General features: G+C 39.9%; 1 protein-coding gene and 1 long non-coding RNA gene across 2 annotated transcripts in view; one reads left to right on the top strand and one right to left on the bottom strand.

Moving 5' to 3' along the window:
• Nucleotides 1-26,853, top strand: part of EBF2 (EBF transcription factor 2) — a 201,832-nt gene extending 174,979 nt beyond the window's left edge. Inside the window, exons 11-16 of the mRNA XM_033229095.1 lie at nt 7,743-7,831; nt 9,486-9,551; nt 9,634-9,811; nt 12,371-12,556; nt 20,015-20,182; nt 26,200-26,853. Coding sequence (XP_033084986.1) covers nt 7,743-7,831; nt 9,486-9,551; nt 9,634-9,811; nt 12,371-12,556; nt 20,015-20,182; nt 26,200-26,231 — 719 coding nt within the window. The 3' untranslated portion in view covers nt 26,232-26,853. The remainder of the gene's footprint in view (nt 1-7,742; nt 7,832-9,485; nt 9,552-9,633; nt 9,812-12,370; nt 12,557-20,014; nt 20,183-26,199) is intronic.
• LOC117093668 lies at nt 21,289-26,456 on the bottom strand. The gene is made up of 4 exons (XR_004441189.1): nt 26,374-26,456; nt 25,721-25,841; nt 23,328-23,391; nt 21,289-21,534 (listed from the first exon to the last, which is right to left on the bottom strand). It is a non-coding gene; the product is annotated as an uncharacterized LOC117093668 (long non-coding RNA).
• Nucleotides 26,854-27,458: the final 605 nt, after the last annotated feature.

The raw sequence follows: 27,458 nt of genomic DNA, 5'->3' as shown, positions 1-27,458 counted from the left end.
TGAGCAGCAGGGAGGACCAAGGGATAAGGACAGTGGTGTTGGGGGTCCCTGGCTGGACCCCCACAGTGCTCTTGGGAGAGGCAGAGCACTTGCCAGGGCGGGGGACAGCCACGCAGATGGAAAGGGACAAAGACAGAAATGGAGACAGGGAGGGGTTAGATTTTCTGCCTTATGTGATATCTGTTTAGTTTGCATTCAGCACGTTGTAAGTGTACCCATATCAATACTTTTCCTGTTTTCTCTAAGAAAATCTGCGCTTTGGCTAGCAAAATGGTGCATATTTCTGAAAAAAAAAAATTAGACAACAATGAATTTTGAGAATTTCATCAAGTCTGTTTGCCCTGTAGCACCGGGCAGCTGTTTGTTTGTGTTTGGCTGGTCGATACCACATGGGGTCTCCTTCTGGTCTCAGTGACGAAGTCAGGCAACACAGGCTGGGCTTCATTCATGCTCTTGAATCTGTAGCTCTTGAAGCTGAGGAGGATGCCCAGAGCGGGATGCAAGGATCATTGTCTCTGGTTCTGCAGCAGGAAAGGTTAAGAGCACAGGTTTTGGAGTTAGAGAAGCAGGATACAGATCCCACCTTTACCACTTGGGACTGCATTGAAAATGGGGATAAAACCCACATCATAGGATTGCAATCAGAATCGAATGAGCTGATGTGCCTAAAAGGCTTAGCAGAGTACCCTTAACATAGAAAGGCTTCAGTACATCCTAATGGTGGTAATAATGATTTTCACTATTGCATATTACCACCACTAAAAATCACATTATTAAAGAAAAAGTCTGCCCAAATTGCTGACATTATAATGCTAAGTGGAAGCAAAACGTTTATAGAATGATTCTACTTAAACATATGGCTATTCTTACATGTGTTTCTAGGTAAGATGACCTTGTGAGTGCAAGTGTTTAGTTGGTCCCCATTCCCAGAATATATCAGAGATACTTTCAGGAAAACGTAAAAATAAAGGAAATCTGGTAATAATGCATGAAGCTAGGCTAAAGTCATTAATATGCCAGAAATTTTGCACCGTTGTACTGGCATGTGCACACAGGGTCGTACTGGTGGACATGTGAACTCCAGCTGGCCTCCTCATTCCCCCTTAGGAAAGAGCAGCAGGGCAAGGAAGTGATGGAAGACCCCAACAATCACCCTGAGGCTCTCCTGTCTCCACCTTGAGGAGTGAGAACCAGTGGCATAGGCAGAAAGTTGATCTTGAATGGGAGAGTATACTTAACTATTCTATATCCAGAGCAGCTGCCATTTACGTGTGAAAAAAACAAAAAGATACTCTCTTATTTCAATGGCCCAGACAGTGTTTAACTCTTATTCTTATTGATAGCACCTGACTGCAGGAGCATTGAATCAATGAAGAATGCAAGATGGGAAAAGTTGTGCTATGGCCGTATTGGTGGTTGGCCGAGAAAGCAGTTAAATATAGAGTGTCTAAAAAATTATTGTTAATATGGTGATAAGACTTAGTGGAAACATGAAAATTAGTTTCTAAAAATATAGATCATAGAAAATCTAAGAATAGTAAATCAGTTTGAAATGATAAACTGCCAACAAAAATGTATAAGTGGAGAGAAAGGTGGGAAGATTGAAGGCAAGCAAAACTCCTTATATATGGAGCGACTCAACGTCTCAAATAATTGGGAAAAATAAAATATTTTCAGAGAAGTCTAAAGACACTTCTGTAAATTAAAATAGCATGTACAGACCAGGAGCAGTGGCTCACGCCTACAGTCCCAGCAATTTGGGAGGCTAAGGTGGGCAGATTGCTTGAGCTCAGGAGTTCAAGATCAGCCTGGGCAACACGGTGAAAACCTATCTCTACCAAAAATAAAAAAATTAGGCATGTGGTGCATGTCTGTAGCCCTAGTTAGTCAGGAGACTGAGGCACGAGGATTGCTAGAGCCCAGGAGGTGGAGGTTGCTGTGAGCCATGATCGTGCCACTGCACTCCAGCCTGAGTGGCTGGACTTTGTGTCCCTGTCTCAAAAACAACAACAACAACAAAGTGTGTCTATCTCTCAAATCACTAGAAAAGCGTATGTGTGTATGTGTGTGTGTGTGTATATATATATATAACTATAAGAAATGAGAATGTGGGAAGACAAATTTATAGTAGCAAAAATGGACATGTTAAATAATGTGATCAAAAAGATAGATGAAATAAGATATTAAAGCATTGCCCATGAAATGCAGACAAAACTAATATGTATTAATTCAAAACTCAATAAATTCCAAAAGGCAGATACTATGCAGGACACCTTTTTTAATCCAGGGCAGTTGACTACAATAAGCAATTAACAGTTTAGTACTCAATTACCTAGAAATTTTAAGATACTCTTCTTGGAACTAAACGAAGTCAAAATTATAAATGGGACTAATCAGAAAATTACAACAAAATTGTGAAATACAATAAGTTGTGGCAAAGGTAAGTACCTAATGTTACACGATGAATAAAATCAAGATAGGTTAAATAATTTAAACATCTACATATATTTGTATACATTTCAGTGGGCAGAGGGGGAGGGGAACTCTAGATAGGTTAGAAATTTTAAACAAATACAATATAGATTCTATGCTAAAACATTTACAATCTTGATGAAATGGATGATTTTTTTCCAGAAAAAATACAATGATATTGAGAAACAATGAATTTGAGGTTTCTGATTGGCAGTCAATCATTTGGATGATGGTGCAATTCAGAGAATCTCATGAGCTTGGGTATCTTGGGTGAAAGGAATCTATGGAACATCTGAGTGGAATTTTCTAGCCAACAGCTGGGTATTTAAAGCTGCATCTCAGGCCAGGTATCTAGTCTAGAGATCAAGATTTATGACGATTAGCATGTAGCTGCATGTGGAAATCATGGGGAACTGATGAAGTTGCCCAGGAGAACGTGCAGCTAAGCTGAAGGCTGCCTGGCAACCATCTTGAGGAGCATCATTTACAAGACAGGCAGAGAAAGAACAGTCTGCAAAGTAGTCTGACATGGCCAAAGAGGTAGGAAGGAAGCCAAGCAGTGTGAGTTCAGGAAGCCAGTGGGTGGGAGGGTTTCTAGAAGTAGAGAATATGAGTAATGTCAAATGTTAACTCAGGGTTAAGATAAGAATGGAAAAGTTCCTGTTGGTTTGGCTAAAATACTATTGGTGACCTTAGTACGAGCAATGTTACTATGGTTCTTTTAAGTGTTTAGCAAAAAGCTACTATCCATGCTATGTAAGATTTATAGAGCATAGGATAAAATATAGAAAACTTCTCAATATAGTTTTCAACACCAGTATAAAATAAAAATCATTATTGGACAGAGCCATACACACAATCCTAGTTATTAATATGGACAATAACTGACACCTGCTTGTTCACCAAGTGCCAGGCACTGTTCTTTTTTTTTTTTTTTTTTAATACTTTAAGTTCTAGGGTACATGTGCATAACGTGCAGGTTTGTTATATATGTATACTTGTGCCATGTTGGTGTGCTGCACCCATCAACTTGTCAGCACCCATCAACTCGTCATTTACATCAGGTATAACTCCCAATGCAATCCCTCCCCCCTGCCCCCTCCCCATGTTAGGCCCCGGTGTGTGATGTTCCCCTTCCCGAGTCCAGGTGATCTCATTGTTCGGTTCCCACCTATGAGTGAGAACATGTGGTGTTTGGTTTTCTGTTCTTGCGATAGTTTGCTAAGAATGATGGCTTCCAGCTGCATCCACGTCCCTACAAAGGACACAAACTCATCCTTTTTTATGGCTGCATAGTATTCCATGGTGTATATGTGCCACATTTTCTTAATCCAGTCTGTCACTGATGGACATTTGGGTTGATTCCAAGTCTTTGCTATTGTGAATAGTGCCGCAATAAACCAGGCACTGTTCTTATTAACTTAATTGATTTAATCCTTGTGCCAGTTGTGTTAAGGAAATATTAATCTAGTATTAATGGTTGAATCCGGTATTAATGGTTATATCTGAATTTAGATATATACCAAGAAAATGATACATTACATCCACGAATTAATGTTTAATTTTGAAATATTAGAAAATATAAAATATAGGCCAGGCATGGTAGCTCATGTCTGTAATCCCAGCACTTTGGGAGGCCATGATGGGTGGATCACTTGACGTCAGGGGTTCGTGACCAGCCTGGCCAATATGGTGAAACCCCATCTCTACTAAAAATACAAAAATTAGCCAGGCATGGTGGTGCGTGGCTGTAATCCTAGCTACTAGAAAGGCTGAGACAGAAGAATAGCTTGGACCCAGGAGGCAGAGGTTGCAGTGAGCTGAGATCATGCCATTGCACTCCAGCCTGGGCAACAGAGCAAGATTTCGTCTCAGAAAAAAAAAAAAAAAAAACTATATCTGTATATGTCTTATATATATTATATATGTCATATATATTATATATGTCATATATATGTCTTGTATATTTTATATATATATATCTTATATATATATAAATTTGGCCAAAGGAGAAAATTCATGTGATTATGATTTTCTAAAACTCCAAGAAGTCCTGATAACCCTTATTGAACCATGATAGATAATATCTATCTCAAATAGCCAACACCACATTTGCTAGTAAAATATGTCATTCCCATTCAGAGAAAAACAAGAATATCCAACTTTATCCTCATTTTGGGGCACTGTTTGGGAGGTTTTAGCCAACACAAGAATAGGATTAAGAGAACTAAATGGGATTAATACATCTATCAAAAGGAGACAAAATGATCACTGTAAGTAGATGATATGAATCTACAGGCCTAAGAGAAGCAATAGAAAAAAAAGTGATATCTGTCAGAGGTTTGGGCTACAAAATAACGTTACCTTTGGTTAAGATCTTTTATAGGCGAGGCACAGTGGCTCACATCTGTAATCCCAGCACTTTGGGAGGCCAAGGCGGACTATTGCTTGAGCCCAGGAGTTCGAGACCAGCCTGGGCAACAGGGTGAAAACCTGTCTCAAAAGAAAAAAAAAATGATATTTTATATGCCAAGCACCACGCTGGGGACATTATAGAAATAGTTTTGATTTTGACAGCCAACCCATAAGATGGATTTTAAACTGCTCACATACATTGTGGAGCTGGAATTCAGATGCTAGATCTACTCAACTCTAAAGCTGATTGTCTTCATCTCTATGCCATGGACTTCCTGCACAAATGTATAAAACATAAAAGTGTTTCTAGACTCTAATAAAACTCTTGGACAGTATGATTAATGAACAGCCATATTCACAGTAAAAACAAAAAGTGAAATATATAGCAAAAAATTAAAATGGTAAAGAAAAAACTTAGCACCTATATGATGAGCAGTACACAGTTTACTGAGGGATCTAAAGAAGGTGGAGTGTTGCTATTGCAAAGCCATCCGTTTTCTCTCTAGCCGTAGGTTTAATGCAACTGAAATTGTTTTTGAAATTTCCCTAAGATTAATCTGGAAAGAATAAATGGATAAGAATAATTGAGAAGGCCGGGTGTGATGGCTCACATCTGTAATCCCAGCATTTTGTGAGGCCGAGGCGGGTGGATCACAAGGTCAGGAGTTCAGGACCAGCCTGATCAACATGATGAAACCCTGCCTCTACTAAAAATGCAAACAAAAATTAGCCGGGCATGGTGGCACATGCCTGTAATCCCACCTACTCAAGAGGCTGAGGCAGGAGAATCGCTTGAACCCAGCAGGCAGAGGTTGCTGTGAGCCACTGCACACCAGCCTGGGCGACAGAGTGAGACTCTGTCTCAAAAACAACAAAAACAAAAACAAAAAAACAGAATGGTTGAGAAAATGTAGTTTTTAAAGATTGTGTATTTGTGGAAGGACACTTACACTATCAAATATTAAATATATATTACAACCACAAGAGTGTGATTTTTACCCATAATAGATCAATAAAACAGAATATATGTATAGAAACTGTTCAATAAATTGTGAAATACAATTAAGTTGTGGCAAAGGTAAATTCTTAACATTACATGACAAAGTAAAATCCAGATAAGTTAAACAATTTAAGCATTCATATATGTATACATATGTGTGTACATATATATGTGTGTGTGTGTGTGCGTTTGTGTGTACCTACCAGTTCTTGGAGTAGAGGTGGTCTGTCTATACATAAAATACTTAAGGACAAATTGGGATGTGATATTACAACATGATGCCACAGTATGAAAAATCTCAACATATAAAGTATTTTTACAAGTGAAAGAAGAGTGCAGAAAGTATTAACATGCAGTTTATAAAAGAAGAAATTAACATCAGCAAATATATGAAAAAATTCTTCATCCTCACTGGTGAGTAAAAAAATGTAAGTTAAAATGAGCACACGCATTGCTGGAGGGAGAATAAACTCATACACTCTCCTGAGGAGTGATTTGACTGTATGTCCGAAAGGCCTGAAATATAAATCATAATTTTTGGTCCAGTAATTCTAATTCTTGGAATTTTCCAATTGAAATAATGAAAGTTATGCACAAAGGATAATTATTGCTCTGATGTTTATAATAGTGAGAAATTAGGATCACATTAATTGCCCAATATTAGGAAGCCATTTAAATAAATTATAGAGCATGTCATAGAAAAATATGCAGGAATTTAAAATAATATTATAAAAGAATAGTTAATCATCCCGGGGAAAGTTTATGATATATTGTTAAGTGGATGAAAAGTAGGTTATGTAAGCAAAAAAGGTTAATCCAGCTCATCTCTTAAGTGGGTTTACGGTAATTTTTTACTTCTGTATTTAATGTTTTTAACAGTTTTTTAAAAAGCATTGTTTTCATAGAATAATAGCAACATATATATATAATACATATGAAAAATAAGATTAAAGAGAAAATACACATTACTGTGTTTATTGCTGATAACTGCAATGCAGGTGATTATTAAGTTATTCTTTGTACCTTTTTCTTTAATCATGCATTAATTTTAAAACCATGACATTTAAACAAGAAACTTTTTAAAAATAAATGAAAGGGAAGAAGAAGGAGAAAGAATAAAAGCAGCACGTGAAAACTCTAGAGTAGTGGAAATGCTAAAATACGCCATTCATTAATTCATTCGCTCACTCATTTTATAATTACTGACACTAAGTGCCTACTATGTGCCAGGCCCTGTCTTAATGGGAACATAGTAGTGAAATAAAATTTGCAATATTCATGGGGTGGGGTGGGGTGGGGAGGCTGACATTTACCAGATGTGGGTGTAATTAAATAGAATTGAAAACTGTGGAAGCATATTATGCATAAAACGGGTTTTATGAGAATAAGCTCATAGAAGGTTTATATATGTATAAATGTAAATAAGAGACTGGTTAAGAAAAATATTTAGAAGAATATTTAGAAGATATTTAGAAGAATAGTCAATACAGTCCTACTTAGGAAAAAGACAAAGGAGAGAAGGGAAAATAATATAAAAGTAGTTTATTATCTTCATAAGAAATTGAGATATAGTTGCTTGTGCCATTTTTAATTTTATAGTGAGCAGAGAAGTTTATGTACACTTAAAGCAGAAATAATAATTGTAATCTGAAAATTTGAAATGTTATTCTAATAGAAAAATATAAAAGTACTATAAATTCCAAATTTACATGTGAATTAACCAATGTTGATAGCAAAAACCCTGAATACATCCATTATGCTTCCAGAACCTTCTTATTACCTGTGGAAGAATTAATTAGAAGGTTTGCTTTATGGCCAGGATACAAACTCAGAGAGAGGATTTTTTGTCTTTCAGCATTAAATGAACCCACCATAGACTATGGCTTCCAGAGACTTCAGAAGGTCATCCCTAGGCATCCTGGAGATCCTGAGAGATTAGCTAAGGTAATGTGCTTTGGAAATTGACATGTGAAGCCATTTGTGTAGAATTTCAGCAAACTTAGACAAATGCAGGCATTTACATCCCATTAAAATTAATTAGGCCTTGAAATTTAGCTAAACTTTAGATACAAGATGCACATAAAATATCTGCTAACTATGAAATATATTACGGTCGTATTTATCTCTGAGGAAATATGAAATCTGAACATTTGAGCCGATAAAATAGATACACAACAGGAGTATTCAGTTTTAAAAACATTGCCAACTTTGTGAAAATAAATATCTGCATAATTCATTAAAAGTATAAGCTTCGGCGGCCGGACGCGGTGGCTCACGCCTGTAATCCCAGCACTTTGGCCGAGGCAGGCTGATCACGAGGTCAGGAGATCGAGACCATCCTGGCTAACACAGTGAAACCCCGTCTCTACTAAAAATACAAAAAAATTAGCTGGGCGAGGTGGTGGGCGCCTTTAGTCCCAGCTACTCAGGAGGCTGAGGCAGGAGAATGGCGTGAACCCGGGAGGCGGAGCTTGCAGTGAGCCCAGATGGCACCACTGCACTCCAGCCTGGGCGACAAAGCGAGACTCTGCCTCATAAAAAAAAAAAAAAAAAAAAAAATAAAAATAAAAAAAGTATAAGCTTCCACCCTTTTGTATTTAAATGTTTCTATTTACCCATAATTTCAGGGACCCATTAATCCTCAATCAGTATTAATCATTGAGGGCCTACTATGTACGTAGGTATCTAATGAGGAGAAAATTGCTTGTGTATAAAATTACTATGAAATACATCACTTTCAAGTGAACTTCCTTATGAAAATTACTTTATGAATTTGGCCCATGTTGGCTTTATTTAAAAAGTGCATCAATTTATTAGTTGTCATTTAGCTGATGAGAAACTATTAAATTTTCACATTTATATTTGCACTTTAAACACACAAATTATAAAATGCCATGTTCTCTTTTCCATACTGTGAATAAAATTTAAGCACCACAGTTGCTTCTACATCACACCTTTATTTTCCTCCTGGAAAAATCCCTAGCCCCACCATTAAATAGATGATATCTGGAAAGTAGGTTAATAGCAATTTAAAAGGTTGTAAAAAATAGGAGGTGGAAAAGGCAAAATGAGAGGAAAGGGATTCGTGATTACTAATTCTCTCTGGTTAAAATGTACAGGGGGAAATATTATTGAAAGAATTCATCTTTATTAGAATAAAATTTTGCAGAAGGCATTGCCAAGATCATTTCAGTACTCTGGACAACTCCTTGGCAAGGAGCTAAACTCAAATCCATCAATCATTTTAAGAATATTTGGTTAATTAGAGACCCAGATTTTTAAAACAGAATGGGCTGAAAGTAGCATTTAGTAGAACTTCCATGACATTATTAATTTTAATCAACTCCACTCTCAATTGAGTTGTTTTTTGTTTGGTAACACAATCATTTATAGAGGCAAATTTCAGATAGATAGGTATTTATAGAGAGATTTATATGTATAATTGTATTTTACCTGTCAAACCAAATATAGGACCTCTTGACTAATTACTTACATTTTGGGAGGGATGTGTGGATTTCTCATTTTTGCCTATAATTTTCTTTTGTTTGCCATTTTGGATTTTGCCTTTGACAATACCCCACCCTCACTTGTTTTCCAGGAAATGCTGTTGAAAAGAGCTGCAGATCTAGTGGAAGCTCTTTATGGCACACCACACAATAACCAGGTGAGATACTCACATCCTACCCTTTCGTGAGTTTTGCACTTTATGCTGGATAGAATGCTCACATTAACCTGCTGTTTTGTAGGACATCATTTTGAAGCGAGCTGCAGACATTGCTGAAGCCCTCTACAGCGTCCCCAGGAATCCCAGCCAGCTTCCAGCCCTCTCCAGCTCCCCAGCACACAGTGGCATGATGGGAATCAACTCCTATGGCAGCCAGCTTGGGGTCAGCATCTCAGAGTCAACACAAGGAAATAATCAAGGTACCACCTTTCTTAGAGTCAAAATCCAAATATGTCTAATTTTAAAAGTTCTGCTGGAGTAGATGGAGTCAGAGGTTGAGTCATAATGGTCCAACAGAGTATGTCCGCAGATAGGCAATACAATCATAGATTGTGTTATTTCAAGATTATAGATGGTACATTATTAGAGTTTGAGCTTCTTAGGTACCAGGTAGAATGTCTGGAAATATTTAAGGAGAAGATTGAGTATTACTACCGGGTGTGGTGGCTCACATCTGTAATCCCTGTACTTTGGGAGGCTGAGGCAGGTAGATTGCTTGAGCCCTGGAGTTTGAGACCAGCCTGGGCAACATAGTGAAAACCCATCTCTATAAAAAATAGTCAGGTGCGGTGGGCAGATGTAGTCCCAGCTACGTGGGAGGATCACATGAGCCTGGGAAGTCGAGGCTGCAGTGAGCAGTGGGGTGTGCTGGCACACTACACGTGAGCCGAGGCTGCATGTGAGTACATGTGCAGTGTGACAGTGTACTCCAGCCTGGGCAACAGAGCGAGACCCTGTCTCAAAAGAAAAAAAAAAAAAAAGGATTGAGTATTATCAATTTAGAAAGGTTTGGGCTTATAGAAAATAGGTTTACAGGTATTAATTGAAAAGAAATTTATGCTTCTGTTATTGTGATGATCAGACTGAATACTGGAAAGAAGCTGATTATTGCCATTATCATTTATGATACCCAAATTTCTCTTCCTGGTAGCGAAGAGTGAATGGCTTGGTTTTATTTGGTAACTTCTATTTTGTATTATCTCATATATATAACAACAAACAAATATAAAGACAACTGTGCTTTTACATGTAAAGCAGACCATGCAAAGATCTTTGCATTGAGATTGATTATTGAAGTGCTAAGTCAAAATCTGTCACAAATCATTTTTAAAAGGAGTAAGTGTTCCTAATGAGGTCGTTAACATTGGGAGAGTTTTTTTTTTTCTAATTTTATTTATTGGAAGAGAATTCCTCATTTTTTTGCCCAGGGTGAGTTCTTACAAAAGAGTAGGTGAGCCGGGTGTGGTGGCTCACACTTGTAATCCCAGCACTTTAGGAGGCTGAGGTGGGCAGATTGCTTGAGCTCAGGAGTTTGAAACTAGCCTGGGGCAACATGGTGAAACCCTGTGTCTACAAAAAATACAAAAATTAGGCAGGTGTGGTAGTGTTCACATGTAGTCCCTGCTATTTGGGAGGCTGAGATGGGAGGATAGATTGAGTCCAGGAAGTTGAAGCTGCAGTGAGCCATGACTGTGCCACTGCACTCCACCCAGGGCAAGAGTGAGATCCTGTCTCAAAAAAAAAAAAAAAAAAAAAAAGCCGGGCATGTTATTACTTTTGTTTTTGTAGACATGAGGCCCATAGACCAAATGTCAAATTGTTTTTCATTTGGTAACACATTTGGATTGTTTCCTAAATAGTTTGAGAGACAGTAATCCAAAGTGGTTTATTCCAGGACACATGAGACGTTTCTGAGCTGTGGTTTCTCACTCCTTCCCCTGTTCCAGGCATAGGCTGGGTCCCCCACACTCACTGCTGATGCCCCAAAGTCCTAGGTCAAAGAATAGCACATTTTAGGGGAACTCATCAACACTTTTTGAATGAAATTGACCTCCACTTGCACCTAGGGCATGGCAACAACTTTGAACTAACATTTCTAAAACTGTGTTCCATAGAATACAAGTGGCCCCAGAGAGGTTAAGATACCTTTCCCCTCCAGGCCCCACCAAAAGATGCTATGACATGTTAAATTTGGCAAACACTTAAGCTAGCAAAGTTAAACCAGTTTGTTTATTCTCTAGGCCTTCTGCATATGAATCATCAAGAAATGGCTACAGTGCATAACATCTACCCAGCCTAACTTGATCACAGAATGCTTTTCTCAGTGAGACCAATCATATCTCATTGGACTCCAGTGTCATATGAAGTATGATTTGGGAGAGGGAACTCCACACTGCCATTAGTCATTCGCTTCTTGGTGTGAGCTGGAGGTGCTGAGTGCAGGTTTGAATGAAGGGGAGTAGCAAGGGCATGGCCTTGCATAGATGGGGAAGAGAGAGGAAGGTATAAAAGGCTGAAGATGGGCCGGGCACACTGGCTAACACCTGTAATCCCAGCACTTTGGGAGGCCAAGGCAGGTGGATCATGAGGTCAGGAGTTCAAGAGCAGCTTGGCCAACATGGTGAAATCAAATACAAAAATTAGCCGGGCGCGATGGCAGGGTGCCTGTAATCCCAGCTACTCAGGAGGCTGAGGCAGAAGAATCACTTGAATCTGGGCAGTAGAGGTTGCAGTGAGCTGAGATTGCGCTGCTGTACTCCAGTCTGGGTGACAGAGTAAGACTCTATCTCAAAAAAAACAAAAACAAAAACAACCCAAACAAACAAACAAAAACTGAAGATGGGATGCTCACTTCCCACAACTGCCCAGGGCACCTGGTGGCATTCTATAGCCTGGGGCCAACGCAGACCTGTGCTAGCCACATGTGGCCTGACCGTGCACGCCTGTTGATTTACCTGGGATTTTTCTTTGTTGCCAAGGGTACATCCGCAACACAAGCAGCATCTCTCCACGGGGATACTCTTCCAGCTCCACGCCTCAACAGTCTAATTACAGTACCTCCAGCAACAGTATGAATGGCTACAGCAATGTCCCCATGGCCAACCTGGGTGTTCCAGGATCACCAGGATTTCTAAATGGCTCACCCACCGGCTCTCCTTATGGAAGTAAGTGACCTCTCTATACCTCTGGCTCCCCATGCTTTTTTGTCTCTAGGTTTTACTATTCGGCCTTTTGGGAGAAAGTTGCATTTGTAAATCTTCCTAAGTCATCGGGGAGCAGCCTAGTTTCCTGATTAAGCGTCCTTCCTGCCTTTCGTTCTTTTCCCTTAGCTGGACTGTGGCTCACGTGGTTACTCAAGGCCTTTTGGGGAAAGAAAAGGATTGAAACAATTCCCTTTTTATAGAGAAAGAGCATGTGTGGCCTGTGTTAAGTGGGAGCAAGGAATTAAGATTCCATTTCTGTTAACAATATGTGCACTCTTAGGCACTTTCAGATGTAATATTTAATCCCCATAAGAACTTCCTGATAAGAACTTTATCTTCATGTTACAGACAAGGAAGTTGGCTTTGCTGCAGTTTTCTGACTTAATCAAGATCACATAGCTAGAATAGAGCAGGGTAATAATTTAGGCATAGTCCTGATGACTTTGAGTTATTTTGTATATCGCACCATGCTTCTTTTTGACTTTGCAACCTGGTTTTCCCCTCCCTTCAGTACCTCCAGAGAGGTGGAAGTTGACTGCGTGCAATCATGTGATATATTGAGACAGAACTTCTTCATCTTAACCTGTGGTCTAGCAGCAAAGTCCCTGCTCTGGGAAGTTGTGAAAACCCCATTTGGGTTGCTTCGGGAGGTATGCCGGGAAGTTACACAATGGTCCCAGGAGCCTGAGAGAGTGCATTTTCCAAACCTACCTAGGGAATACTTTAGGCCAGGGGACAAGATGACATGGAGAGGCTGAAGTGATTGAGTAGAGTGTTCTTGAAATGCTGGGTCTTGTTGCAATTCTCTGCACCTTGCCCTCTTTTTACCCCATGTGGTTCCCTTGTGCCAGGAGCAAGGACATGTCAAGGGCAGCACATACCACGTCACATTGACATGTCACAGAAGCTGCCTTTCACAGTCTTTGGACTTTTGGTTCTCTGGGGAGACACACCTATGAGCTATTTCTGGATTATCAGTTCGATGCATATACTCTACACTACACGGCAAGATAAAGACATAGTACCAAGCAGCTAACGGTAGTAGAGATCAGTTCTTCCAGTACAATGAAAATCTTGTTACTGCAAAGACGTGAGTTCCATGTTGTGTCTTGTCAGGTGGCTCAAGTTCATTAGATAACAGTTAGTCTGGAGAAAACAATGATTGCTTGATTTGTTTCTACCTTATCTTGTTCCAAAAAGTGTTTGGGGGAATTATTGCAGTCAAATAGGTAGTATGAAAGTATAAAACAGAATCTAACAAGAAACTGAGCTAAAAGAAACAAATATGGTTCAGGAAATTCTAAAATGCCAGGGCCAGCATAAATACCATTTGGTCTGTTCAAGGGAGTCGTTTACTTCGTTGTGAATTTACAAGAGGCTAAAGCAAAGAGAGAAACACTATTTGTTATAAGATTTTATGCCCACACGTTAATTTTTAAAGTAGCTCAGAAGAAAGGTGGCAATTTCTGTTCCTGAGATGTTGGAGAGGTCTTTCCCTTGCTTTCTCCTGGAGAAGGTGTCTGGTGTAGTGAAGAGATCACATCTTTAACAACCCCTACAAATAATGCAGTGGCAAGAGATCCACTGTGTAAACAATGTTATAACAGTGACAATAATAAGATGAATTAACAATTACATTCCGCTTTACAGCTTAAAAAGCATGTTGATATCTAGAGTCCAGTCAGAGCCTCATGACAACCTTGTGACATGGATACTATCATTTTTATCATTATCCCTTGTAAGAGATGAAGAATTATTAAATGACTTGAAAGTTCATAGTAAGTAGTAAAAAGGGGACTAGAATACATCATCACACTCAGAATACCACGTTTTTAAATTAATAATGTAAGAATTATGTATTTATAGTGTAATATTAGGTTAAACCATATGAAATTCCCTCTCTTTGACCATTTTTGATTTATAGAAGTGGCAATTTCATATCATTCAATCATAATTTATGTAGCTATGAATAAGGTTGAATCATACTTGTTTTTGTACATAAAAAATGATCAGTTTTATAATACAGTATATAGTGTGGTAGTGAAGAGGATGGAGAAGAAAGAGAAAAAAAGAGGAATGGAAATGCACAGTTAGGTGTTAATTGCTTAATATTTCTTCCTAAATAATTCATTTGGTAGAGAGAAACCCTTCCCACTCCCACCAGAACAACTTCTTTCTGTTCTTTCATGATCACCCAAGCCCACTGCCACCAGAAAACTAGCAACATCCCAAATCTTCAAATTACCCATTAAAATGAAATGGTAGACACAGAGCAGGGAAAAGAGGAAGGCAACCTGCCCAACTGGGAGAGAGAAAGAGAGACTGGAGAAGACCTCCTCCCTGTACCTATTGAATCTGGTGTGATGGTTTGCACCTTCACTTTTGGAGGGAGAGTCTGAATAAGTTCCAGGCTAGGAATGAAATTCCAAACAGTGCATTCATTACAATCAAATTCCGCTACTCCACAAATACTGACTACCCAGTGGAGTTCATTACAATAGCACCTGACCTGTATTTCTAGCCAGCCAAGTCTTTACTTCTCTGGGAAATACAAAAAAAAGAAAAGCCCCGGGGAAAATATTTTGTCAATTCAGTTGCTTGTGTCTGAAAACACAATTCTATGATTTTAAAAAAATGCATCTGATGTGGCTGGGCCATGCCATGGAGCAAATATTTGCCAGAGACTCTAAGAAAGAAATAGAGCCAAGCTTCTTGATCAAACTTGACTTGCATGACAGCCAATGCAGAGTATCAGAAACCTGCATCTTTACTGTTTTTGCTCTCGCACTACTTCAAAAATGGCCAAACAGATGTTTTTTCAATTTTACATACAAACTTCACTTCCTGGCAGTAGCAGTGTGCCAAGTTCCAGCTCAGTGCAAGTTTTTATGGCTGAATTCTAAACCCCTGACAATAGGGGGTTATAATGAAATGCTGACAGACCCCTTAGCTCCAAAAAATGCAATGGCTCAATGCAAAGGAGGATATGTGCCCGGTGAGTTCCAGCTGAGACTATGCAAGCCAATCAATTCTTGCACAAAGAAAAGTGGTTTTTCCTTAACTCCCCATGTTCACAGAGATTTCTGGGCCAGACGTATTTGTCTTTACTTTGGCCCCTATCCATAGAGAGATAGATGTCCAGAGAAATTCTCAATTGGAAGTACATGCAATCAACTTTCCTAAAATGGTTCTCTCTGCAGTCCCAAAAGATTGTCTATTTAACAAGCCTGTAACACCCATAGGGACCACTTCTTCCAAAGCAGAATAGCCACCAACCCTATGCAGAGTTTGGGACAGAATCCATACAGGCAGGAATCCAACCTGTCCTCATAGATTCCTACATTATGTTCAGAGCCTTAGATCATGCTCCAGGGTTCAATTGTTTTATAGTTTCAAAAACAAATATTAAGACATTCTCTATTGTAAAATATTAAATGATTATTACAGAAAATGTAGAACGTATAAAAATAATTTTAAAAGAACACATATTCCCACCGTAAGAACAACCTCTTTGAATTCTGATATATTTCTACTTCTTCAGAAAAGAAAAAAAAAAGCCTATTAAAATAATAGTATTCTCATTACAGACAACTTGAAAAGCACGTATAGGTAAAAAGGAGGAAAGAAAAAATGGCACACTCTGTGTCTGTGCGGAGGTAACCATTGTTAATTTTTAAAGGATAGTCTTCCAGTCATGGATAGATACATTTTGAAAATTACAGTGTCTGCTCTGATGCACAACTAATGAGATTCTGCCATAAGATCAATGAAAGAGAGGGTGGAAGGAAAGCAGTAAAATTACCAAAGTCACAGATATGAAGCTGGGCTCCATAAAATCCTTCAGTGATGCAGACCCGTAAGAATAGGGAACAGAGATATGAGGAGTAGTGTTTGCTTTTAAAAGTTGACTACAATCATCAGGTGTTTCCCAGGAATGTGAGGATTTATTCATCTCTTGCTTTTTCTTTTTTTTAATAGGTGGGGGTTGGTATTAGAGTAACAGACAACTTTGTTTATAGGCAGTACAGCCTTAAATGAGAGAGGAAAGTTAAAATTATTTGTAAATGCTAGTATGTCTATTGCTAAGGATTGTATTTGTTTCTTCCCAAATAAATCGAGATTTTCCCTTTTTAAAATGTAATAACCTTTACTGGTTTCTCCTACCATGTATTAAAAGTAACACAAGTTTGTTGTAGAAAATTCTGAAGATACGGACAAGAGAAAGCACTACATTTAAGGATATTCATAATCCCATCAGCCAGAGATACCATTGCTAAAATTTTGGGTGTATATCACGTCCTTCTAGACTGTTGCTATTTGCATTTCTAAAAATTAAAGGGGGCTTAATATATGTTATGTAATCTGTTTTCATCTGAAGAGGTGTATATTTCCATGTGATTAAATATTCTACAACACTAGTTTTAATATTGGCATAGCATTCTATTGTATACTAAATACAGTGTACCCTACTGCAGGACACTTAAGTTATTTTCCAATTTTTCATTATTATAAAAATGCCCTTGGACCTATTATTTTTGGCACAGTCATGACTATCTCCTTGGGATTAATTTCTAGAGATTAAATTAGTGGGTCAAAGGATGTGCACATTTTAAAATACTTTGATATATATTGCCAAAGACCCTCTGGAGAGGTTAATTCTTCCCTCAGAAAAGAAAGAATATTATATATTTCCCCGCCCTGTTAATTTTTTCTTTTTCTATTTAGTAAGTGGAAAATAAGATCTTGTTACTGTTTTAATTAGCATTTTATTACAAATCAGTTTGATTGTTTCTATACGAGTCTCTCTTGGTCATTTTTATTCCTGATTTTCTTTTTTTGTGTCCTTTGCTTATTTTTCTCTTGGGGCGTTTTTCTTTCTCCAATTCGGAAAACTTATGAGCTATTGAGGATATAAGCATATCTAAATAAGTATTGCAAATATTTTTCTTAATCCGTCATTTGCCTTTTTGTGTTTGTTGCAGAAGTTTTTCATTATGCGGCAAATCTATCTTGTAAACTTCTAACCACCCTAATAGCTTCACTAGCACTTTTACAATTTTGCTTTTGAAAATAACTCTTTAATCTACTTAGATTTATTTTGGTGTTCAACAGGAAAAAGTACTCTAAACTTAGTGTTCAAATGGTTAGTGTATTTTTCCATGCATTTATTTTCCTACTAATATGAAATGTCACCTTTATTAAGTATTAATTCCCGTCTATACCCAGGTCTGTTTCTGAACTCTGTTTTGCTGTAAAGATTTGTCTGCCTATTTCTGTGCTAGTACAATGCTGATTTCACTGACGAAGATAAGTGCCTCTTACTACTTAAAAAAAGATTTTAAACAAAACTTCCTGTCTTTTACAGCGTTATTGTTTTTTGAAACAGATAAACATAGTAATTGTGTTTGCTGAAATGCAATTCCTTTCAGTATTTTTATTATAGTTGCACTGAATTTTAAATTCATTTGAATGCATTTTGGCATTTTTACAAAATTGTAAGAAATATTTAAAACGGACATGTGCTTACTCAACTCTGCAACAATTCCTCCACGTCACTTAGTAAAGCTTGAGGTGTTTCCTCTCCCACTGCAAGGGAACCATTTTTGATCTAATGGGCCCTACTTTCCATTGAAATCTGTTATTAGAAAATAATTATCTGTACTAGTGAGTCATTTGCTGAATATAAATGGAATGGAGTATGTGTGAATGCCTAATTCACATTATACAAACCTCTTCAATGATGATGTCTGAGAGGAGGTTCTGCTGCTGTAGACAGCATTTGGGGGACCGTGGTAGAATAAGGGCCCCCAGCTTTTCTTTGGCCTCTAATTCTGTACCTCAGAGAAAATGAAAAGTTGGGGATTTTTTGCTTGTGGACTTTTTTGTCTTTTGTTTTTCTATTTCACTAATGCCAAACCCAAGGCTAGAGGAGATTTTGCTCAGAACCACGAATAAGACCCACTCCTCATGCGTAACCCTGTGTCCTATCTTCTTATGTGAATTAACCCAACAGTGTTTTTATTCATTTACATATTCAAGTATTACATTCTTCCAGAACTTTGTTCTCCTTTCCAATTTCTTTCTTTTAATCCATATTTGAGGAAAGACAGACAGATGTACTCAGATGCATAGCTCCTTAAATCAAGACTACTTTAAGGATAAGAAGTTTTTAGAAAAAGCTCTCCTTTTGAAGTCTTTGGATTTTAGTTTAGCTATAAAAGACATCATATGGGACTTGTGCTATTTAAGTGTTTTATACAGGCAATTGGGTGGACTCGGCCCAAAATATATTTTTATAGGGAGGGAGGGGAAATGAGGGTGGAGTCGTCCATGGACATCAGAACATTTGACCTTCAATTCACCTTGTACTTGGTTGTTCTGTCATACGTCTCGCCCATGTCCTCACTTTCAAATTTATTTTGAAGGACAGTTGGTACATTGAAAACACGAAGCAAGAAATAGCACTGCTGGGCTTGGTCATTAGGCTCCAACAATACTTTTATCAAGTCATGTGACTCAGACAGTTCAGAATTCTGGGAATTCTGGGAATTATGGTAACACAAGTGCCTAAAACTATCAGGTGCTATATTTAAGAGTTTTGCCCTTGTGTGCTCTAGTTTGCCCCTTTCTTAAGTTGAACATAGAAGGTAAAATTGTCGTCTTGCATGATGTAACTTGGTGGAGTATCTGACATTAAGAGGTGGGGTACTTCATCGTGTAAATTGTTTTTATTTTTCTTAGAAATTACAACACTTGGCTTTTGTCTTCCCTTAAGTCATTTTAATGTTAATACCACTAATATTGGTGTTTTTTTCTAAACATGTCAGGGAAGGCCAACTTGCAGCTATATTTCCCAAGAGCACTGAAAGTACGGGAGAGGGAGACAATTTTCTGAATGTTAATGAACTTTTACATTTAATGAGGATATGGCCCATAGAGATGGCACTCTCAGAGAAGATGTTAACCCTACAGACCAAACCTCTGGAGCCTTAGGAGTTACCGGGAAAGCACATAGCTCCCAAATAGGACTTTTTTTGTAGGGTGTAAAAGTGATTTCCATTGCTGGGTAGATTTGATGATTTTTCAGGCATGTTTGGCCTCAGTCTTCTCTCTTGCCAAGCTGCTGCTTGTGAATGAAGACCTGTTCCAACATCACTTCCTGAAGCTGCCTTCCCTACTCTCCCAAGCGTTGGGTACCTTCCTCTAATAGCATCATTACCATATTAGTTGTTTTATGTGTCTGTTCCTCCCACTGGACAGGGTGGCAATGTTGTCACATTCAACTTTTTTTTTTTTTTTTTATCCCTGCAATCTGGAACAATGCCGGGAAACTAATAATTTCTCAATAAAGTTGTGCCAACTATGTGAACTGAAGGAAGATCTTAATTTCTAAACGAGGATTGTGCATTTGCTTTCCAGTCATGTCATCGAGTCCCACCGTCGGGTCTTCCAGCACATCCTCCATCCTCCCATTTTCCTCTTCAGTTTTTCCTGCTGTCAAACAGAAGAGTGCCTTTGCCCCTGTCATCAGGCCCCAAGGCTCCCCTTCACCTGCCTGCTCCAGTGGCAATGGAAATGGATTCAGAGGTAAGTGAGGGTTCTATTTTGGGGTTACACATGACACAATGTACCATAGGGTTGGCAAAGTAAGAGCAAACAGCACATTATTGTATAGCTCAGCTGTTTACCTGCAAAGAGATGCTTTGCTGTTCTCATCATGGGACATAAATGGCTTATACAGTCAGGCGAGTGCTCCATCTAAAAGCAAGATGGGGCTAGGCATGGTGGCTCATGCCTGTAATCCCAGCACTTTGGGAGGCTAAGGCAGGCGGATCATTTGGAGGTCAGGAGTTTGAGACCAGCCTGGCCAACATGGTAAAACCCTGTGTCTACTTAAAATACAAAAATTAGCTGGGTGTGGTTGTGGGTGCCTGTAATCCTAGCTACTTGAGAGGCTGAGGCAGGAGAATCGCTTGAACCGGGGAGGTGGAGGTTGCAGTGAGCCGAGATCACGCCATTGTACTCCAGCCTGGGCAACAAGAGCAAAACTCCATCTCAAAAAATACTAAAAGTTTTTTAAAAAGCAAGATCGGGGAAAACAGACATCAGCAAACTCTGCAGGCAATGGAATTAACCATGGTAGAGCCATACATACAATTGAGGAGTGTCTGGACTTCCCAGCCCTATGCTGTCCACAGGGCCATTCTGCTATCTCTCAGAAAATGCCCAGTCACCCCATGGGATACCACGTGGTGCTTTCTGCTTACCTAATCCGCTTGCTGTCACGGCCTCTTGGCACACATGGACAGGAGCCAGCAGGAGCAACCAACAAGTTCTGAGAATTCTGGTTACATGCAAGTCAAATTGATAGCAGGTGCCTGATTAGGAGGTTGTGCAGAATAGAAAGAAAAGACATACCGTTTCTAAGAACAAAAAGTATCCATCAAACCCATTTTTAAGCAATGTTCTAAAATATAATATGGCATGATATAACACAAATGTGATGAATATATGAAAATCAAATCATCTCATCATGGATTAGGGGAAGCCGACAGCAAAAGAACAAATTGGAAACTGCTGAGGACTGGGGCTCACCGGCAACCCATATTATTTTTAGGCTGCTCCTCTCGTGTCTTGGCAAGAAAATATTTACAACAAGCAGGGTTGGGTAAAACGAAAAAGGGAAGAGGTTTCATTAACTCCTCATGGATCAAAGGCTGTGAGGTCAGTAGTGCTTTATGGGGAACCTTGGATGGGCTGCATTGTCCTTGGGATCGCATCTGCCTGGTGGTTTGATGATAGAGTCGAGTGTGGGTTCTTCATTCTTTTGGGACACCTGTGAGGGGTCATTCTTTTGTGGCTGAGCAGAGCTCTGGGAGGTACGTTAGGTTCCTGAGGATGGTGGTATCTTCTGGAAGTCAAGTGACTCGACAGAGAAACTGTCAAAACCAGAATGGAAAACCCAGCACTCAGAAACATTGTTGAAAATTATTTTATGTCTAACCAGACGAAGCAGCTGGGTCTATATGCTACCCAATGTGTGGGTAGTTGGAAACATCTGGAAATTTCATGGATTTTTTTGGCAGGGATTTTCACCCAGATGTCTAATTCATAGAGAAATAGGCTGAGCCTGTATCTAAGTGTCTCCACCTGCCCCGTCTTTCGTCAAAGACCAGTGGTTTCCATCCCATCCTTAGGGGATGTGCCCAGAGTTTTCTCCATGATGCCTTCATCTCCAGACAGGGAAATGAAGATGATAGCTGAATATTCACTGTACTTTCCTTCCTCTTCCCCATGACCTCTTCAGTGTTGATGTTTCTTTCTAAGTTCTTTGGTTTTATTCACTGACCTTAACCCGAGTAGAGGCCCAGCAAGTCTTACTGGCAAAATGCAGATTGAGACAGACCAAGGAGGGGTGCAGGCTTTCCTCCGCATTGGACGGGAGGAAGACAGGATGGATGCGGCCCTTTCCTCATTCCTGGCCACTTAACACATAGGTTCAGGTTTACTTAAAGGAAAAAAGGATACTTGACTTTCACCTGTCACCCTTTCCCCACCTCCTCTCTCAATGTGGAGCTGGTTGTCTTAGATCTTCTGTTTTACCCGGCTCTCAGCCTACAGTGTGGCCAGGACAAGCTTCTTACAGACTCCAGGGCCTGTCATCCCCACCCCACCTCTTGCTGCATGCCCAAGGCTCCTGTGGTGTTACTGAAGTTAGGTTTGAGTCAGCCCAAAGAGCTGGAAGGAAACCTTGCTTGGTCTTAGTGAGGTTCCCTCTGAGGGCAGCTGCAGGAGAAACAGAAGACCCTCTCCAGGGTCCCCAGCCACATAAACTTCTGGTCACCACCCCTCAGGGTGCTCAGGCTGAGCGGCATGTTCCTGATAGGTTTATAGGAGCAGTGAATTGGTGAGTTGCATGTAGGCACAGGCTCTAGGCTCTAGGCTCTAGCTTCATTTCTAGAGTCATTGCAAAGTTCCAAACCTCATTTGAATCCTTCAGTTCCCTCCACATTCCTCTGGTGATTTGAACCTTTAAAAGAAGAAGGGGCCAGGGGTGGTGGCACACACCTATAGTCCCAGATACTTGGGAGGCTGAGGCAGGAGGATTGCTTGAGCCCAGACTGTGCAACATAGCGAGACCCCATCTCTAAAAGATTTTTTAAAAAAGTTTTTATAAGTGTTTTTTAAAAAGAAAATTTCATTAATTTTGGGGATACAGATGGTTTTTGATTACATGGATAAATTCTTTACTGGTGATTTGAGATTTCAGTGCACCAGTTACCTTAGCAGTATACACCGTAGCCCATATGTAGTCTTTCTAAAATTTTGGAGTAGGTTGGGGAGGAGAAAAATAGAAGCACCTGTCAATTTAGGGCAGTAGCCTAAAAAGAAATTGCAAAAAAAACTATGAAAATATCAAGTGAGGTGTAGAGAAATAACAGAGAATCCTGAGGACAACCTCAGAGTATTAGCCACGGGAAGAGCGCCGGCCACCATCTCACTAGTCGTGTGTTGAGTTCTAGTTCAGCTCTTTCCAGGCTGTGTCAATCTGTGCATGCCCTTATCCTCTCAGAGCCTCAGTTTCCCAGTCTGTTAAATAGAAAATCGACAGCTATCCCCAAAGGTTGTTGCGGACTAATTTGTGTGAAGAACTAGGCAAGGTAACAGATATTTCCTACAGCCTGGCTGAGAGGAGGCGAGGGTTCACAAAGGATGCCCTCAGAGGCCTTACCTTCTGCTCTTCCTCATTTTAGACCAGGTGCATGGAAGCTCAGCGTCCAGCATTGTGAAGTTTCCTTGAGTACAGAGAGGGAGGAAACGAAGCTGACATTTAATGCACAGTCACTGAAAACAACAACAAAAATCCTGGGATCTCAGAGGCCTGTTGGACAGGGAGCTCCATCTCTTCAGAGATACAGTGGGAGGGTGACAATGTGGGCTGAGTGCCTGGGTGATCGCAGGCTGGGGAGGGGCCCTTCTCTAGACTTCATTGCCTGCAAAGGCATGTGCTGCCCACACTCTCTGAGGCTTGCTAACTATCCTGAGCACTACAGGCAAGGTGCCGAACTGAGTGCCTTAAGATAATTATGTCTAAGTCAAAGTCATGCCATTATCACCATTCTTAGTTAAGCAGTTTACCCAAGGCCACACAGGAAGAGTCTGATGACTTGAACCCAGACATGTGGACTCCAGAGCTTGTGCTCTGGCAGCCCACTGTGTCTCCATGGACAATGAGAGTGAAATTCTTATCTTTACCCTATACCCATACCTACTTTCCACCTGGTTCAAAGGGAGATAATTGCTTTCTGTCTGTTGGCTATGGTTTCTACAAACAAAAAGTCAGAGTCCCCACCTAGCAGAGATCAAGCCTACCCAGTCTGGATGTAGGACTAAGAGGAAGGGATATATCTCAAATCTGTTCTTCTCTGTCATTCAGGGGATCTTGTTCTTTGAGCACCTCTGCTGTTCTATGAGCCCCTTTGGTATCTCTCTGAGCACGCAGAAAACGAAGGGGCTGAGGATTTTTCTTTTTGAGACAGGGTCTCACTCTGTCACACAGGTTGTCACACAGTGGTACCATCATGGCTTACTGCAGCCTTGACCTCCTGGGCTCAATAAGAGATTCTCTTACCTCAGCCTTCTGAGTAGCTGAGACTATAGGCATGTACCACCATGCCTGGCTAAGTTTTGTATTTTTTGTAGAGATGGGTTTTCGTCATGTTGCTCAGGCTGGTCTTGAACTCCTGGGCTCAAGTGATCCTCCCATCTCAGCCTCCTAAAGAGCTGGGATTACAGGCATCAGCCACCGTGCTGAGTCAGGAGTTTTAAATATAATAGACAAATTGAAGTTCAGAATGTGAGTCAGAATTCCATGCCAGAGAGCTCCACATACAGCATGGTTCCACCTTCTACCTCATTTTTCAGCTGCTTCCAGTTGATGAGTATAGATTGTCGAGATAATATTACACACTATGTGTCTGATTCCTTTTCCAGCTCCCTCCAGGAAAAAAAAAAAACCTCCTACACTCTGGGATAATTACTAGGGTTGCTATATCTCTAAGTCATCAGGGAGTGTCCAGAATTGAACCGCCTTTATTGAAAAGTTACATTGATTCAATATATAGTAATACAGGCAAAAATAATTAAGGCTTTGCTAGCTGTGTAAGACCTTAATCCAGATCTCACAAACATTCAATAAAGGCTGTATGGGCAGGGAAATAGACGGCTGACAATTTTGCCCGAGAGGACTAGCTGATGTGGAAAAAAGGGGCAGAGAAAGAGATGGAAGCGTTGAGAAAAGCAGAGAGAATTTCAGCCATTTGCGTGGAAGCTTAGTAAGCAACACTCAGCAAAATGCTTCTATTATATTGACTAATTCCTTAGATGCAATGTAGATAGTAAAATGCAAAGGATCAAATTCTAGATATGATTTTAAAGGCTCTGATGCAAGGAAACTACTCTGCCATTTTCCAAGAATGTGAAAATCCCATGGGCTCATCCTCTGAAAGCCAAGGCTGGCAGAATACATTTTGCTGTGGGATTTTTCCACATTGTGCTGGTGCTGCTTTATTTGCCACATCTAGGGAAACCCTGGGAAGTGATTCCACCCAGAGAGGCATTGTCTGAATCCTCTTGGCCTGATGGAGGGAGAAAGAATTGGATTACTCCATTTATATAGGGTGATGGAGAGTAGGAATTGGGGGCTGAGCACGGTGGCTCATACCTGTAATCCCAACATTTTGGAAGGCTGAGGTGGGTGAATCACCTGAGGCCAGGAGTTCAAGACCAACCTGGCCAACATGGCGAAACACCATTCTCTACTAAAAATACAAAAATTCACCAGGCGTGGTGGCATGCACCTATGGTCCCAGCTACTCAGGAGGCGGAGGCTGAGGCAGGAGAATCACTTGAACCTGGTACGTTTCAGTGAGCTGAGATGGCCCCGCTGCACTCCAGCCTGGGTGACAGAACAAGATTCCACCTCAAAAAACAAGAGTGGGAATTAAGGAACTAAATGAAGTCTTCTATTCCAGTCATCAGCATTCATTTGCAATGAGCATCAGACATGAGCAGTGAGCACCAAAGGAAGATGAGCTAATTAAAAAAAGAAAAAAATGCACTCACCAAAGAAGTGAAGGGTAGATAAAAAGCTTGATTTGTTATCAACGATGCCCTGGTAAATCAACAGGCTCAGCACCTGGAAGTTCCTTTCCTGTTCCAACTAAGTGATTTGGAGGAGTATAATCTGGAAATTATTTTAGTCGAATAAAAAAGTATATCATGCATATATTACAGTTTAGCTTACATGTTTACATCTGTTGTCTCATTTATACAACCCGTTAATATAAAACAAAACATAACTCCTGGCCTCCCAGGCAAAACCTCATCAAGGTTTCCTTGTACTTCAGTGATTCCATAAGGCTTCAGTGCCTTTAACGGGCTGTCTGCTAGGAGAACCGGTCCTCATATCAGCTGAGGGCACTGTGTCCTTGAAGGGCATCAGACTCTATCATTCCCATCCCCTGCCCCTCACTCTGTGTCATAGCCTTGAACATACATAAAAAGTCCCCAAGTCTCATTCCTGTGCCACTCTTTGTTTGCAGCCATGACCGGACTTGTTGTACCCCCGATGTAAAGAAGAACTTCTTATAGCACAAAACTACTTACTCTGATGGACCAATAATGAAGAAAGCACTACGAGCTCTTACGGGGGTGTAGTGGTGCCCCCACATGAACACGATGGACACCCTTGGGTCTGCAAGGAGCCGACATCTTACTTGGTCCCACGTCCTCCTATAGCTCTGACGGTGGCTACACAAACTGACCCTCTTGGGGACAAGGACAAAAGGTGTCATTGACGTAGTCAGTGCTAGGAGCAGAAATGCAATTCTTTGTTACGAACATTATGAAAACCACCTTCCTATGTTTGTAAAATATTTAAGAAAAAATTGGCAAACAATTAATGCTTAATATTTTGGATACTATTTGTTTTTCTTTGTAGGAAAAAAAAAAAGTTGAAAGTTTCTATTTTCTACGAAGCCTTTCAGATACCAATTTAGTTTATGCAGAAAAAATTGAACAAAACAGGGTACCAGCATGGAAGACTTTCTTAAAACGTAACCTGAATTGAATGATGAAATGTTGTATGTGTGTTTGCTTATAGCTTAATCTCTAAAAAAAAAAAATGAACAAAAAAAGGGAAAAATTTTTAAATGTTTTACAATTATTTAAATAAATAAACGTGTAACTTATTGTAAGTAGAGGTAGAAATTAAGACCTTTTTTTTTGGAAGAGAGAGGGGTTTCTCTTCCTGATGTAAAATGAAAATGATGCAAACATGTAGTAACAAGTTTTAAAGGTGTGTGATTATTACTGCAGTTACTTACTAGACTCTTATCCCCTGTCCTGCACCCCCTCCTTTTCCATCATTTTATTGACTCAAGGGCAAGAACATGTAGATTCCCACAGAACAACCTAATGCAGAAACAGAGACTCTAGCACATGCACACACAAATACTCCAACCCATCAATTCATTCCCAGTTCCGTCTGATTTCTAAATAGTCCACACTCTGTGAATATTTTTTAAAAATTCATATTATTAGTTTTCAACACTCTCCCCTGAGCAGTCCAGAGAATTCCCATCTTTGCGTGTGTCTCAGGCTTTCAGCATCCCAAGGAAAGAAGCGTCTCACCTTCTAGCAGAGCCAAAACCACAGACTTTCTTAACCAAGGGACCCTTTGGGAATTCCTCACCAGAACCCCACCACTCCCTCCTCTTTGGGTGCCTGGTTCAGTACAGAGGTACACAGCCCCATAGAACTTCAGAAACAGGATTTGGAGAAGATAACTCTGTTTGATGGA

Source organism: Trachypithecus francoisi, unplaced genomic scaffold (assembly GCF_009764315.1).
Source record: "Trachypithecus francoisi isolate TF-2019V2 unplaced genomic scaffold, Tfra_2.0 Contig01440, whole genome shotgun sequence".
Lineage (NCBI taxonomy): Eukaryota > Metazoa > Chordata > Mammalia > Primates > Cercopithecidae > Trachypithecus > Trachypithecus francoisi.
This window is presented reverse-complemented; position numbering and strand designations above follow the sequence as displayed.